Source organism: Chaetura pelagica, unplaced genomic scaffold (assembly GCF_000747805.2).
Source record: "Chaetura pelagica isolate M959 unplaced genomic scaffold, ChaPel_1.0 scaffold36, whole genome shotgun sequence".
Taxonomy (NCBI): Eukaryota; Metazoa; Chordata; class Aves; order Apodiformes; family Apodidae; genus Chaetura; species Chaetura pelagica.
Genome location: NW_009953726.1, coordinates 1285001 through 1301093, shown reverse-complemented (window position 1 = coordinate 1301093; position 16093 = coordinate 1285001). Strand labels below are relative to the sequence as shown.

At 42.7% G+C, this 16093-nt stretch overlaps 1 protein-coding gene across 1 annotated transcript in view; it reads left to right on the top strand.

Annotated features, from left to right (window-relative positions):
• Window positions 1-7339: 7339 nt before the first annotated feature.
• Window positions 7340-16093, top strand: part of MTHFD1 (methylenetetrahydrofolate dehydrogenase (NADP+ dependent) 1, methenyltetrahydrofolate cyclohydrolase, formyltetrahydrofolate synthetase) — a 34934-nt gene continuing 26180 nt past the window's right edge. Inside the window, exons 1-7 of the mRNA XM_010000669.1 lie at window positions 7340-7418; window positions 8860-8919; window positions 9619-9672; window positions 10041-10177; window positions 10297-10397; window positions 10730-10866; window positions 12272-12383. Coding sequence (XP_009998971.1) covers window positions 7371-7418; window positions 8860-8919; window positions 9619-9672; window positions 10041-10177; window positions 10297-10397; window positions 10730-10866; window positions 12272-12383 — 649 coding nt within the window. The 5' untranslated portion in view covers window positions 7340-7370. The remainder of the gene's footprint in view (window positions 7419-8859; window positions 8920-9618; window positions 9673-10040; window positions 10178-10296; window positions 10398-10729; window positions 10867-12271; window positions 12384-16093) is intronic.

Below are 16093 nucleotides of genomic sequence, written 5' to 3'. Positions count from 1 at the left end.
CTGGTGCTGCCGGGATGCGCTGGCAGCGCTGCCTCAGGTAGGGTCCTGCTGGTCCTGCTGCACCGGCATCGCCCGCGGGATAAACCAAGCCAGGGGGAATGTTTGCAGGTGTCCAGCCGTTTGAAAGCTTGCTCAGGCCCTCAGTGTGTGTGGTCCCGAGTTGTGTCTCTTAGTTTGCTTGTTCTTCCTGCTGCTGCTGCTGTACGTACAGGTAAGGAAATGGTGAAGAAGCTGAATCGGTTTCACTAACCCCAGGAAAACACGGTGTTCAGCAGAGGGTAACACGTTGTTGTAATACCCTGTGCAAATGGGGCTTGGTGAGGTGGGTTCGCCTGGTGTGTCCTCTCTACAGCCAGGGAATTCAGACAGAAAGTGTAAGTTTGAAATGGTCTAAAGTCATCTCTTGAAAGTTATTAGAGCTGACATGAGGTATTGCTGAGTATGACACATCTATGTCCTGCTGACAGTGGAACATTTCTGACAAGTAGGCCTAATGTGTCCTGAGTCTCAGTATCCATGAGGAAAGGCTGCTGGCATATTTTTTTTTACCTGATTTTTTTAACCTGATGGGCTGGTACCACTTAGATATTGCAGTCTCTCAGTTTTGTGTGCCTGCTTTCTGCTTTTGGCAGTCTTGAAGCTAGCCCTCTACATGCTGTATATATGGTCCTGATGGTACTTAGTCGTGTGCTTACTGCAGGTTTCCTTTTTATAGCATAGAAGTGCCCCTAAGGCATGGCAGATCCTTTCAAGCTGTACATTTCTCTAATTTTAGAGTGTCTAGCAACCTGAAAGGATGCTAGATTGAGTACAGTGAATGTGTTTTGGAGGAATTTTGAGCATTCACCTTAAAGTTCTAGTTTCCTTGGCAGTGCACATCATTTTCTTTTAACTTATAGGCACAGTGATGGCATTTTTATTTATATCTGTTTGCTTTCTATTACATTAGAAGATATTTTTGGAGATGAGGACCTTCATGATGTTGTGAAAATATTTGAGAAGAAGCATAAGCTCTTAATAGGAAAAAATAGGAATACATATAGGAAAGAGGAATGCTTAGTTTCCAGCACAGTTCTGAGGTGTTTGGCTGAATCTTGTCTTCCAAAGGCATCAAATCTTGTCCTAAAGACAACACAAAATGCAAAAATAATTGCAGCTGTGTCTAGTCTAGCAAAACCATCCTGTTTGCTCTACAGGAATGGGCCTTATAAAGTTTTGCTTATTCCTAGTAGAGTGCTTGAAGGAGGAATAAGGAAATGGTCTATTGACTCTGCAGTACCTGTCCCTTTCTTCCACACCTTCTAGAGAAGTGCTAGTCCACAGGATTCTCCTTGTCCAGAGTCTACTGCCAGGCCAAGAGTCTGGCAGCAGAAGCAGCAACAGGCATGTGGTTTTTCTAGGGATTTTCAACTGAATTGCCTGTTGGTGAAAGGGAGAGTTTCTCACTTGACTCAATAGCAAAGTCTTTTACAGTCAATTACTGACTTTTAGGGGACGGGTTATGTTCCTTTATCATTTAATCAATAAAAGTGTTTGTTTGTAAGTCAGTCAAATATTAACAGATGAGGTGAATCGACCAAGTAGTGTTAACAGCTACATAATCCAGAAGTGTGTGTTTTAAATCAAAACTCCTGAGTATGGTGAACTTTTATCTGCCACCAAGCACCCCTTCCCCAAAGGGAGTGAAAAAAAACCTACTCCAGAGTCATGTCAGTTATTTAAACAAAAAATCAGGTACATGGTGGCATTCTTATTTTTGTGAAACATGTTAAGAGAATAAATACTTAGTATGTGACAGATAATATACTTACACATACAAAATATTTTTGTACTGTGAGAGAGCAAGCTTCATTACTTCTATAAATAAGGAAAACTAGATGAAATAAGGCTAGTTCATACCTAGAAAGTGAACTGTGTGGTCCAGTACCACCCAGTTGCACTGAGCTGCACCAAAAATGAGCATGAATCCCTTGTGGCTGCTGTACAGACACAGAATTAAAAACACATGACCCTGCTCCAGAGGTTAGAAGCTAGGAGAAAACATTGTCTGGTGGACAGCAGGGCCACAGGGCTGTCATCTGTGCATATCAGCACCAGGTTACATGGAAAAGGGGAGTCCTAAGGGAAAGAATGTGTAGGTGACTGCCGTGTCCCCTTCAGGAAAGGAAGAAAATCTTAATACCCTTCTTAGTGAAGACACCATTGTAAATAAAGCCTAGAGTATTGGGTAAAGTTCTTGCAGCCCCATAGACCTATTTCTGTTCTGTTGTCCTCCGATTAAATCACCTAATAGTTGGGTGTTGTAGCTGTTTTGGGGTACAGACCTGATTGGTGTGGTTGCCATTGCAGTATGGGAAGCTGGTCATGTCAGTTCATAGTATTTTAGCTCACGTTTGAGGTAAACTCTTCTGTATTAAGTTTTAAAGACTCATTTTTATGTGAAACTTAAACTCTGCTGTTCTGTTGGCAGCTGGCCACATTTGAGTAGTTCCTCAGGTACTGCCTATTCCATCCCCTGTGGATGACTTCTTCAGCTCAAGCACTTTGTGGTTCTGGAAATGGAGAAGCCTGTGAGAAAGCAAAAGCATCTTCATGTATTTATCTGGCCTGAAAAGCACTCAAACCAAGTATTTGAACTGACACAACCAAAAGAATATAAACCGTGGAAGGGGTAGAAAGAAGCAGGTAGTTCTTCTGTGAGATAATGAGAGTGTGCCAGGATTGCGCAGTGGCAGGGCAAGGCACTAGTCAACAGATTCCAGCTGTGTTCTCTTAAACAGTGTCTTCCCTCAACTGGAGCCATCAGTTGAATTACCAGCAGTGCTCAAATAGGCTTTCCCAAGTAATTTCCCATGCCAGTGCCACTCCATTGACACAGCCACTCTTTGGCTATCCCCAGGAGAGACTCCTTTCTTCTCTTCTTTGGGGTGCCAGGAGTGTGTTTTGTGGCAGACTTGCATGCAGCCGCTTCACAGAATTTGAAGATAAAGCAGTGTCCTGCTTGCTAAGACATGGTGCTGTGGGGGTTTGGGGAAGGGGAAGCTTGTCTCTCAACACTGCAGTGGTTTGTTTCTCATGGGGGCAACAGAAAGTGAGCAGTGGCAGGGCTGCAGGCTGTAAGGAGCAATGGCTCTAGGGACAATGGCTCTTTCCAAGATGGTACAGGACCTGGGGAGAACCATCAGCCTCACATGGCCGTTTCTGGAGGGCTGCAGCAAGAGTGTCTCTGATGCATGTTTCTGAAATCTTTGGGGAATCTGTGATCCAGGCAGTCAGGCCAAAGCCTTGGGGCAGCCATGTGTTGTTGTCACTGAAGGAGGTATTTGCCAGGTCATGCATTTGGCAGTATTTATGTAGACCTTGGGGCCTGTTACAGAAGGGGCAGAAACACAGCCTGGTCTCATGTTCCGTGTGGACATGGGTCCCCTCAGACCACAGCCAGCCAAACCATTGGGTGTACAGAATGCCATAGGTGATGTGGTAGGGTCTGCCTGAGGAAGCACTGGCATGGGAGCTGTGCTTCCCTCTCCTTTTACAGCAGAGCTGGAAGAGTGTGGTTTGTCCTTTGCTGTTCTGGGAAATTAACTTGATGAATTGAAATTCAGCTCACTGTTGCAGTCTAGAGGAAGAAAAGCTAACAAGTTCTTTAATCTTTGGATCTGGCTTTTGCGCTGTGTGCTTAGAGCCAAGTGCTGACCTTAACCTGTGTGGACCCTGCACCCTTGTTTGTAGTCTGAGTTTATGGAAGAGCATGTGAGCACAGGAGAGGTCTTAGTGTCAGAGCAAAGGCTTTTGGAGAAACAGCCACCCAAAACTTCAGATTTGTGTTTGAAGACTTTAAAGTGTTTTCATACAGCTAGTAAAATAATTTAAAAAAAGGTTGTTTTGTCAATACGAACATTTATCTTTGTGAAGACCTGAAGTTAACAAGACAACTTTGTAAATTGTATCACTAAATAGCTTCTGGTTTGCAAAGTTTAATTAGTCATGTATTTTTAAGTCTGAAGAGTCAAAACAAACACTGAATTTATTTTTTCCTGAACTTTCTCTCAAACCTTTGCAGCTGTGGCATTGCTGGTAGTTAGAGAGTGGTGGCAGTAAACACTAGGTGGCTGTCTAACAAGAGGTTTCTTGATTTAAGTCTCCTAAAGCAACACAGCGCTGGCAGCACCGTTCTGTGTGTTAGTGCAGGTTACCTTTCTTCTGTAGCTGAAGGGAAGTGAGCTAGTGCTTCATTACAGAAAATGACAGCAATATGTGAACAGTCATGGTAGCTGGGAGTGAAAGCACACTGCAGCCCTGCTTGAGAGGACAGAGGGAAACTAGACCCTTGAATGAGCTTGGTTCTCCACCACTGAGAAGACTGGATTAGAAGTAAAACCCAGACCTGAGACCCTTTCCAGTTGACTGTCCCTTACGAGGGCTTTACTGCCTCATAACTTACAATACGTTTCATGTTTGCTTGCATTTGTTTTGGTTTGCAGGCCACAAACCAGTGCTGTTCCTTCCTTGCTGGAACACTGGAGGCTGTTATCAGAAACAGCTGCCTCAGAGAGCTGGCCCACAGCACCTGTGCACTAGCTGTGCACGGTGGGTTTCTGCTGCTCCTTGTAATTGTGGTGTTGCTCTGATGGGCTGCTTCTGAGCTCAAGTCCTCTTGTGTCTGCAGCTTTGAATTTGGTGCCTTCCCTAGGGGAAGGAAAGGAAGTTGGTGATTTTTCCACTTTTGTCACTTGAGCATGAAGAATTGCTAGGACAAGGCTGATGACTTCAGAAAACAGTGTCATAGCAAGCCAGTCTTAGTGTCAAGTCTTTTACAGAGGTGATAGCTAAAGGAAGCCTAGGAACTAGTATTTTTTAAGTAAAATTGAAAACAACCTCTTTTACAAAAACTCATGAAGAGACTTTGAACATCTTGGCCAGACACAAACACCTATAAATACTCTGAACCTGCTCCTCAGGGACAGCAGAGCTGTGACTATGTGATGTGGGACGCAGCAGGAGAGGTGCATGATTTGGGACAGAGCAGGAGGCTGTGTGATTCCCCTGAGAGAGGACTTGGAACAGCCTTGGGGCTGCTTCTGGCTGGGCCAGCTGCAAACCATCCCCTGGGACCAGCACTGCTGGGTTGCAGCAGAGCCAGGTGCTGCTCCGATTTCCCTTTCTTCTTGCCTCTGGCATTTCTGATTTGGAGCTCATAGTTGCAGCTCATAGTTGGCTTCACTGACTACTTGGCATCCTGGAATTTCTCTATGGCAGGACCTGCAGCCCCTCAGCTGGCATCAGCAATTTACTCTGTCCCTGTACAAATGCTATTTGCATTTTGAATGAACTGGCATCAACAGCACCTCCTCCAGTCTGCAAAGTCTTATTCCTTTTGGAAAACAGGAGACCCTGTGATACTGATTTGAAGGTAGATAAGCACAAGGAGATCATCTGTGTTTTAAACATTAGGGTGTTTGGAGCAGGGTAGATTTGCTAAGTGTGATGGTAGCAATTTCTTATGTCTTTGAGAATAGTGGGTGTGATATGGGCTGGAGATCACATGGAGGAAGACAGACCTGTCAGGCCTCTAATGTCCTATCAGGTTTGCTTACCTGACTTTTGCCTCTGAGTGACCATCTCCTCCAGGCTACTCCATGAGATGGGCACAACTGGTCAGTTTTTCTCTCTGAATCTCAACTGCCCCTGGTGAGGAGACAGAGCAGTAGGGCTGGGTCTGCACCCAGGGTTTGGGCAGAGCTTCAAATTCAAAAGAGCACATTGGGCCTGGCACCAGGACCTCTTCCCCACCACCTTTCTTGGTGAAGAATCAAGCACGTGGAGCCAGAAAGTGATGGAGAAATTAGAGAGGAATGCAAGGCTGGGGAGGGTGGCGATAGTGGCTTTTGAACTGTCCATGGCTAATTTTTCAGCGATTGGTACTCATTATCTCTAAAGCATTGCATAGTAAAGTGGGTATTAATTGACATCTGAGGTAGATTAACTAATCAGTGAATCCTCTCATGCTTCCATTTCAAAGTTTTGTTCTAATAATTGTATCCTTGAACTTGTCTTCACTGAAGAGTTGATAGAAGCTCTGTACCAGGGCTTATCTAATTTTCCTTACTGTTTCACCTCTGTCCACCTCCCATTCTCTTTCCTACTCCCATGGAAAAATCTTTGCCTTGTTTGGAGTCCTTGGGCTTGGGGGCATTTTCTCACAAGCATGTTGGCAAGCTCAGAAGCAGCCTGGAGGCAGGAGTGTGAGTGTAGGACTGCAGCCTATCCTGCTTGGGTTAGGCCAAGCAGGCAGGAAATAGAAGCACATAGTAATGACCAACTGTAGAAGAGGTGTATCTTTGGGTACTTCCTGTTTTTTTGGCTGTTTCCCAAAGGTTTACCATTGTAGAATCAATGTCCTTTACCAGGACAGCATGTGTGACAGTGTTGACTGATGTCCATGGAAGACAGGTAGATTTGGTATGATGTACGTGAAAATAAGCTTTGCTTCTGAGCAGGGAGTTGGAAATCCCAGGAATTTCTGTGCCACATTTTGTACTGTTTTTTTTACCCTTGTATCCTATGAGATCATGAAGAGGAGGGTGAAGAAGCACAATGTGGACTTAAAAATAAAAGTTTGAATGAAACTCCCAGTGTGTCTTATGACACTTAGTGAATTTTGGAGATTAATCTTATCTGGAGATTGCTGGAACTTGTGTACTCAAGGTGTAAGTGTTTGCCAGTCTGCCCATCTGTCATCTTTTCAACTCCTGACTTATCACTGTACAAGAATTCAAAACCTTGGTTAATTCCAAGCAGGCAGGAAATAGAAGCACATAGTAATGACCAACTGTAGAAGAGGTGTATCTTTGGGTACTTCCTGTTTTTTTGGCTGTTTCCCAAAGGTTTACCATTGTAGAATCAATGTCCTTTACCAGGACAGCATGTGTGACAGTGTTGACTGATGTCCATGGAAGACAGGTAGATTTGGTATGATGTACGTGAAAATAAGCTTTGCTTCTGAGCAGGGAGTTGGAAATCCCAGGAATTTCTGTGCCACATTTTGTACTGTTTTTTTTACCCTTGTATCCTATGAGATCATGAAGAGGAGGGTGAAGAAGCACAATGTGGACTTAAAAATAAAAGTTTGAATGAAACTCCCAGTGTGTCTTATGACCCTTAGTGAATTTTGGAGATTAATCTTATCTGGAGATTGCTGGAACTTGTGTACTCAAGGTGTAAGTGTTTGCCAGTCTGCCCATCTGTCATCTTTTCAACTCCTGACTTATCACTGTACGAGAATTCAAAACCTTGGTTAATTTCTACCTTGTTCGTTTTTTTCTCTCATCAGACAAGTGAGAGAGAGACTACAGAGGCAAGTTGCTGAGATGAAAGAGAAATATCCAGGCTTCACACCAGGACTTGCAATTTTGCAGGTATTGTATTCTTTATTGACAGATTTTCTGTGGGTTGTTGGTGGGTTTTTTTTTCTGGTTTTCTTTTCCATTAGCTTGAAGAACATCTCTACAGAAGATCTGTCTTCAGGTGTTTAGAAGGAAGGAGGAAGGTCTTCTATTTAAAATCTTGTAAGAGATGCTTTGATGGAAGGCAACAAACATCTGACCTTGTAAACTGTCTTCAAAAATTGCTGTCTTGTAGTGCTATCAGAGTTCTTTCTTGCTTGGCATATGTTCTCTTCAGGTCTGGGTTGTCTCCGAGTCTTTTACAGCCTGTTTGCTCTTTGGCTCTCTGACACTTTTGTAAGCTACCAAGCAGTAGCTTGGAGTTCCATCTCCTAATACTGGTATTCTCGGTGGTCTATTTTTCGGTTAAGTCAGGACAATTAGCTGATTCTAATATGTAGCACCTCACACAATATGTGCTCTTTTCTTGGCTGGTATCAGGTGTCCTCTGAACTCAAAGAATAAGTGTTAATCTGTTTGGGTTTTTTTTTGTCCTGTAGTCAGAAGTGTCCTCTTTTGCACAATACACTTGATCTGTTTGCTGACATCTCCTGACGCCTGCTGTCTTCTTTTCCACCCTGTATGAAGCACATCTTTTCCTAAGCCCAGCAGCCTTTAAAGGGGAGAGAGCCCCTTTGTCCCACCCCAGGGAAGAAGAACCAGTTCACGCTGGGTGATCAGGTGATGCAGCATCCCTGGAGCTTGTAATCTCTGTGAGAACCAGGGATAGCTCCCAGGTACCAGGGAACAGAGTTTCAAAAGTTTGCTTATGCTTTTCCTTATTTATTCCTCATTTTCTTGAGGGTACAAGGAGTATGACCTTTAACAAAACATACTGGAATGTTATAAACAGTCTTCTGAATAGCAGTTGTGCTTTAATTGCCCAATACTGCCAAAAACTACAGGCATTTGTTCCACTTGCTGCTTTCACTTTGCACATCACTTTATTCTTCTATTGGTTTTATTTTGGCAGTAAAATTCTCAAGGTACAAAACAGCAGTGGAAAAAATTTCTGCATCAAGGCACATGTATGCGCATAAAATTAAGATTCCTGGGTATCAAGAGAGGCCCAACTTTTCTGAAAGCCTTAATCAGATAATTGGATGTTATCAGCATGTGCTGATCTTGTTAATTAAGTAGAGATTTAGCTTTCTCAGATGAGATGGCAGGCAGGTATTTTCTGCTTTGGAGAGTGCTGTGTTTGTAAGGTTTTTCAACAGCTGTAAATAGTGTTTATGCAGGAGATTAAACAATGTGTCTTTATCTGCCTCTTACTTGGAAGAAAACTTTCCTGTTAGCTCCAGCTACCTATAACTTCTATCAGTATGTTTTACAGTTATCAAAAATTACTGTGTCCTCAGTGTAGTCTGGGACTGGGTCTCTGCAACATGACTCAACTCTCTTTCAACCTTAGGTTGGAAATCGGGATGATTCGAACCTCTACATTAATATGAAGCTGAAGGCTGCTGCTGAGGTAATGCCCAAACTCTTAATATTTCATTTTTACCCTCCTGCAGTAGGTGAAATCTGGATATGAAAAAGCAGATGCAAAGCAAATAGTTTTTTTCTAACCTTTGCCTGTATTGGAGAAGCCATTGTTGACTTGAATTCCGTGTTATAAGGAGCTAGTATGGAACTGACACTTAGCCAAGTGGGGTAGTGGTAACAACAGCAAAAGCTGGTGTCACTTTTTGTGTTATCAGTTCCTAGGTTGCATGTATCTGAAGTCCTGATGCTCTGTCTTTCCTGACCTCTGGTCATGCACTTATCTTCCTTGAATGCCTTGTACCTGCAGTTGCCTTGAATCTGTCACCAGGTGGTACATGACATGCTACCACAGGGCTGGGAATGTAGCTGAGTCCCTGTTTCTCTAGGTGATAGCTGGCATCTTCTCTCCTGGCATGTAAAGGCAACATGCTGTCCAGTGGAAATGCTGTTCGTGTCAAAAGGTGAATGGGACAAATGAAATCTGGATCAAACTAAGAAGGCAAAGGACTAATCTTGCATCTTCTCTTCCATTGGTGTTATTTCCAAATAATAGGACTGTAGCCACAGGAACAGGAGATAGACCTGGGAAATGTGACAGAATGTAGTTCAGGATCGAGAAAATAGCCAGATCCATCTCTGATGTCAATTTATAAAACAGATAATTTCTGGGTATTCTCATTTGCAGATTGGGATCAGTGCCAATCACATCAAACTGCCAAACACAGCAACAGAAGCTGACGTAAGTAATACAGCCAATAATGAAAAAATACATAATTATGGTTTTGAGCTCTAGAGATGAACTTATATTTGCCCTCTCTTTATAAAAGAAGATTGCTTGCCTGTAGACATTAACTCATAAAGAAAGAACTGGAACCTGCTGAGGTTTTTTTATTTTTAAAAGACAACTAAAGCACTACAATGTAAAATGTAGAGACTTTAACAGGTATTTTTTGAAAAATACAAAATGTGAGCCACTTATACTCTTGGATAGGAAAAATAAATGTATTATATGTGTCTGTTAATCCACATAGAATTGTGGTTTTTTTTTCCTTCCCATCAGTCATATTTCAGTTTATTGGCCATGAATTTTTTGGTCTTTACTTGTAGGTCCTCAAGTGCATTGCCTCTTTGAATGGAGACCCTGCAGTTCATGGCTTTATAGTGCAGCTGCCACTTGACTCTGATAAACCCATCAATACAGAAAAAATAACCAATGCTGTTGCACCTGAGAAGGATGTAGATGGGTAACTGACTTCACCTCTGGAGAGCAGGACAGCTACTCCAGAACTCCCTTTTTTTCCTCTTTTGAATGGTGATCATGAGCCTGGGAAACTTACTTGGTCTTTATTCTTTCAAAATACAGCTTAAGTAGCATCAATGCTGGGAAGCTCTCTAGAGGGGACCTCGGCGACTGCTTTATTCCCTGTACACCAAAAGGATGTATGGAACTTATCAGGCAGACAGGTAAGGAGGTTTCCATCCATTATTTATGAGTGCAGTAGTTTTCAATAAGAGGAGAAATTATGCACCTTTCAAGGCTGTGCTTCACATTGAAATTTTTTATAAGATGCCACATCTCATGTCAACCTTTTCAGAAAGGAAAAGAGCTAGTTTTCAAGTGGTGTTTCCTTCCTGCCTCCCAACTCCAATTCCTTATCGCACACAACCCAGACAAAAATCATATCCTAAAGTACCAGAGCCAGACTTGAACTGAACAAAGGACTCCAGAGCTGAGTTAGTTTGTACTAGAATACACAACAACCCCTAGTTTTTACTTTCTCCTTTCTGTGGTGCAGGTGTCCAGGTTGCAGGGAAAAGAGCTGTAGTGGTTGGTCGCAGTAAGATTGTTGGTGCTCCCATGCATGACCTGCTGCTCTGGAATCACGCAACGGTGACCACTTGCCATTCAAAGACCTCAACATTGGCTGAGGAGGTGAGGACAGGAAAGCTGTAGTTATCTTCTTCAAACCAGTGGTACTTCCTCTACCTTGCTACTTGGTGTATTGCTACTCTAAGTCCTTTGGTCTGGCTTGTCTTTCAAAAGTTTTTCTGAAACAGTTTCCCAGTCCTGGAATGGGAATGTAACTGTTGGATGGTTGTGTAAAGAATTCTGCTGGAATAGGATCCTGAGTATTTTTGGCCTTAATTAGAGGCTTTTAATTGTAACATTAAAATTATTATTTGTGTTTTCTTTGGGCAAGTACTGAGAATTTTATCATCCCTTCCTAATCTCCCAAGTAGTGGCCTGCCGGACAGCAAATGTTTTTGTTTTTTTCCAAAAATGTCAGGTGGTCTTTTGCTTTAATGGCTGGGAAACACTAGACCAAATGCTTTTTTCCGGCTTTTTCCCCCCCCCAGTCTGTTTTCTGTGACTGGGAGTTGGTACCATTTTCTTCTTTAGCAGTGAGAGTGACAGAAATAGTGTGTTGCTGTGCTGCTACCTACTTGGATTTCATAGAGCAATCAGCACTGCCAGGCTCTGTAGGCAACTATTAAAGCTGAAAAGAGAGTAGGTGTATTTGAATATAACTCACAAGGAAGATCAGAAACACTGCAATGCTTCGTGCTGTTAAGTTGCTGTTCAATAAGACTGTCATTAGGTTGATTAACAATTGAAGTGCTAATTCTTTGTGAAATCTTAAAAACAGTTTATCTTGCTTGAAGATTAAAAGAAAAAAATCAAAGGTTTATCAGCTTCCTTAGCAAACATTAATGAAACATTGCAAGAACTGACAATGAGCTTGAATCAGAAGCTCTAGTACCAGCTTTGTGCCCAGCTTTGTGAAATTTACTGAGTACTATCTGAAAAATTATTAGTGCTGATTTACAATCAGCTTTCTGTGGAGTCGCATATTACACAGTCCCAGACTTAAAACCCAACAGGCAACTCACCCACAAGTCAATTGCTTCTTAAGAGTTTTGTGCAGGGGTTGTTCTTGGCTGCTGACTGATGAGTACTGGGTATATTTCTAGCATTGAAAAGAGCAGCTGAATATGCAGGGATATTTGAAGGGAGGAAGAGAAGAATATGCAGAAGGTTTTTATTTTATCTAAAAGTAGTCTGTGTGATCTGCTTGGGAATCGTGGAGGAGTTCAAAGGAGGTTGTGAAGTGTTGACTAGCAACAGTGCAGGGTAGGAGTATGAATATAGGCCATAATTTCTGGCTGCAAGAATTTGTGTTTGCCAAGGAACTGCTTAGCTACCTTTAACTGCTGACAATGCCCTTCCATCCCTCTGATGGCTATGGGTGAGCACACAGTTTTACTGCAATTGAAGCTGATCCTGCGTTTTTCCACTGCTGGTATGATAACAGTTGTTTATTTGACTTTTTTTACAGGTTGGTAAAGCTGATATCCTGGTGGTTGCAGCTGGCAAAGCTGAAATGGTAAAAGGTGAATGGATCAAACCTGGTGCGATCGTAATAGACTGTGGAATTAACCATGTGCCAGGTGCGTGGGTAATGTATAAAGAGAGAAGATGTGCTTATTTGTATATAAATGCAGTTGCTAAGTAAGTACATGGATACTGTTTCCTTGGTGTTTCTAGTCAATGTGGGCTTCTTTCTTTTTTAAGTCTGACTTGGGTAATGATGGCAACCTCTGAAGATGCCAGAACAAAAAAGGCTGGTCTGAAGTACTGTCCTAAAGCAGATCAGTGGCAGTTTTGTTTCTGCCTTCAATGATGCTAATGATCAGAGGAAAGAGGAGGCCTGGGAAATACTACAACACGGTATCCATGGAACTTGCTGCAACTACATAGGGAAGTCTTCCTGCTGTGGTCACTTAAGAGAATGCAACTTTGCTGTCATTAGTTTGCAGTTAGATCTCATCAAGCTGTTCTGTCTGAAATACAGAAGTCTCTTAAAGTTCTTTGAATCACAACATTAATTTCTTGGGCTTGAGTGGCTGTTGTCTTGAAACAAAGCCACTCTGCAAGAGTACTGGTGACAGTGGTTCTGACACAGAATAAAGTGCTTGAACATAATGGTTTTTAGAGTAGAGTTTCACTTAGCTACTCCTTCCTTATAAAGGAGGAACAGACAGTCTGGCAATTTCTGTTTTCATCTCATTTTAAATCCAAATTACTGATATTGAATGATACAGAAAATTAGTCACCATGCAACTCTCTCTGTGCTACACCCACAAGGCTTTTAAAAGGTAGTTTTCATAATTAATCAGTCATTTTGTTGCCATTATTTAATGGAATGCAAAGAAATTTCTGTTCAGGAGTCTTATTCCTCAAAGGTGACACTTGAGTTGCATTTAAAAACATTAGTCCTCTGTCTAATTAAAATTTAAAAGTCATCTGCTGTTGCTATTTGTTGCTTGATGTATTTGTACCAAGCTACCCAAACTTAGGCAATTTGCCAAACCCAACAGGGCCACTGCTGGTTTGCATGAAGCAGTCTTTGAGACCCCCCCACTAACATGTTGCAAATAAAACTACCATTGTGTTTCTCACATAACGACGGTGTCACGTTTGTTGTTTTTTTTTTCCCAGGCCTGATGTGAACTCCATCTCTGAGGACACATCCTTGTTTCTTGGCAATTAGTTTGCTTCAGGCATTGCACTGAGATCTGAGCTTCTTGCCCAGCCTAGTCAGCATTCCATGGCAGCACACTGCATGGTTTTGTGAGACTCAGTCATCAGGGCTTGACAGAGTGCCATGGAAATTGTCAGATTTCAAAATGATGGGTGCCATGGACTTTTCTGTGGCTTTCTGAAGCTGCTGAGTTTTCCTACTTCTTCCTTCCCTCCTGATAGGTTGTGAAGAAGCTTTCAGATGAATCTTCTGGGAAATTAGTGCCATAGTTGTGGGAATTGCAGTACTACAGAAGGAGTGGCTGCTAGCTTGCCAGCTTCACCAGCTACATCACTGTAGAGATAGAATATTGCTCCTAGTTATGATGGTGCTTTGAATGTGGTGGGGAGAGAAACAGCACAGTTGCCATACATCTTACTATCGCTGTAAGTGCACCCAGCTAGGTGCCTCCTAGATCTAGATGTGAGTTGCAGCTGGAGGACATGGAAACCTGTGGATATGCCTGTATTTTGCAAGTTGGGATGCCCTGTACAAGCAGACCCCAATATGATCTGACATATCAGGACACTAACTTCATGCAAGCTTGGCAAGTTGAAGTTAAAAAAAGCTGTTGCCACATTGTGCAAGTGCAGTGTTGTGCTTTTGAATGGGTGGTGACCTCTACATGCCTGAAACTGCCAGTTTTAAGGCTAGAATAGGCAATTCAGGCACATCTGGCTTTTGGTTCTTCTGTACTACAGCTGAACAGATTTTCTTCCAGGTCTTCAGGTGGATAGAGAGGGAGAGGAAGCTGAAATTTCCTATTAGAACAGACAAGTGTGTCTTACTCCCTTTCCAGACTAGTTTGTATTTGTCTTTTGCTCCCTGCTGCAGCAGTTGGAGGGCTAGTTCAGCAAATATTCTGAATGCCTTTTTCCAGACCTGTAGAAATTGCTCTGCTACAGGAAGGGAGAGCAGTGCAGGCCAGAGGATATTCCCAGAGATGGCATAGTGTCTGGAGTGTCCCTCTCCCAAGTCCTGACAGAGTAAACAACCCCATTCAGAGACTTCCTCTCCTGTGGCATTTTACAGCCCTAGTCAACAAGTAATCTTGAGCAGTGGGGTAAGAGAACAGCAAAGGAGGATCAGCCCCTGTGGGTCTCTGTGCAATACTCTTCAAACACCAGAGAAGCTAGAAAGATATAGAAAGCCCTGACTTTTGTATCAAGCTGTTTCTATCTGTTTGAATCAGGCTGGCATCACAGGCCAGATTGTGTTGGATCCCTCAGGAAACACCATTCCTGGTGGTGTTTCCAGGGAAAGAAGCAGACTGCAAGCACATGGCCTCAAGTTTTATAGATGAGGGTCATGTATGATCTCATGAGTTTGCAGTCATATATTCACCAGAAATGTTACAGTTGCATGTACATGGGCACAAGTTTGTTTGGAAGTCGTTCAGATATTCCCAGCCCGTGTCTGGCAAAAGTAGGACTGTGAATTATCTCTGGTCCAGAAGCTGTACTCAGACTGTCTCTCATGCAGCTGTCTCTGGAGATGGATGGATTGTATGTTCACTCCATATGTGTAGGCATGTCCTTCACTTTGATCTCAAAATCCCTGGATGCTCTCTCTCTCTCTCTCTCTCTCTCTCTCTCTCGTGTTCCAGCTGGCTAGAGCACCTACTGGGCCAGAGAAGGCATAGGCACTGGGAATGGCATTAGTGTCATAGAATCATAGAATGGTTTGTGTTGGAAGGGACCTTAAAGGTCACCTAGATCCAACCTACTTTTGTGGACAGGGACAACAATACTCTCTGTAGCTAGTTCAGTTGTGTTTTTTTTTAAGTGAGATGATGACCACTGAGAAGGTGAAATTATGGAGAGAGGTGAAAAGTGTTGTATGTGGGCTAAGCTAATTGAATAGCTGCTAGGTTGTGCACAGCGGTGCTTGGTGTGAGGTGCAGAGGCAGGGACTGGGGGTTGGTTTGGCATGTGCTCATCACTGTGTCTGAGTAACAGATTAGGCTGTTTGTGTTTGGAGTGCCTAACTCATCCCTTGTTTTCTTCCTTCTTGGGCTTGGAGTCTTCCTGGCCAGATTGGCTGGTAAGCCTGCTTGGCATTGTTGAAAGAGAATACAATTGTGTTATTTGCCTTTTGCAATCTTAATTAAATGGAGCTCTAGCCTGAGAGGCCAGATTGGTCTGCAGTTCAGGCAGCAAAGCTGACGGAGGCTGTAGGAACACTTTCTGACAGCTGTGATGTTGTTCAAGCTTTGAACTTTAGGGAAAAGAAGTGTTGCTTAAAACACAAACACAACAAAACATCCAAGCTGCTAATTGCCAGTAACAATACAGCTAGAAATTAGTGTTGGCAGGAGCTGCTTTTATTTCCTCTGCAGTTTACCATCATCAGCTGTTTGTGAATTTGGTTTCTCTTCCACTCCACCCCCTTGCTAAATGTATGTAAAAGTTATTGTGTTCTGTTTATTCATACACTTATTGTATGCAATGCAATATTTCAATGTAATAACACTAAAATCTATCTGCAGGTTTTTCACACTGCTTAGAAGTTCCCTAACATCCTCATATCTGAAATGAGGATCTGCCACTCTGGGAGGATAAGTTTGCCTTTTCTTTG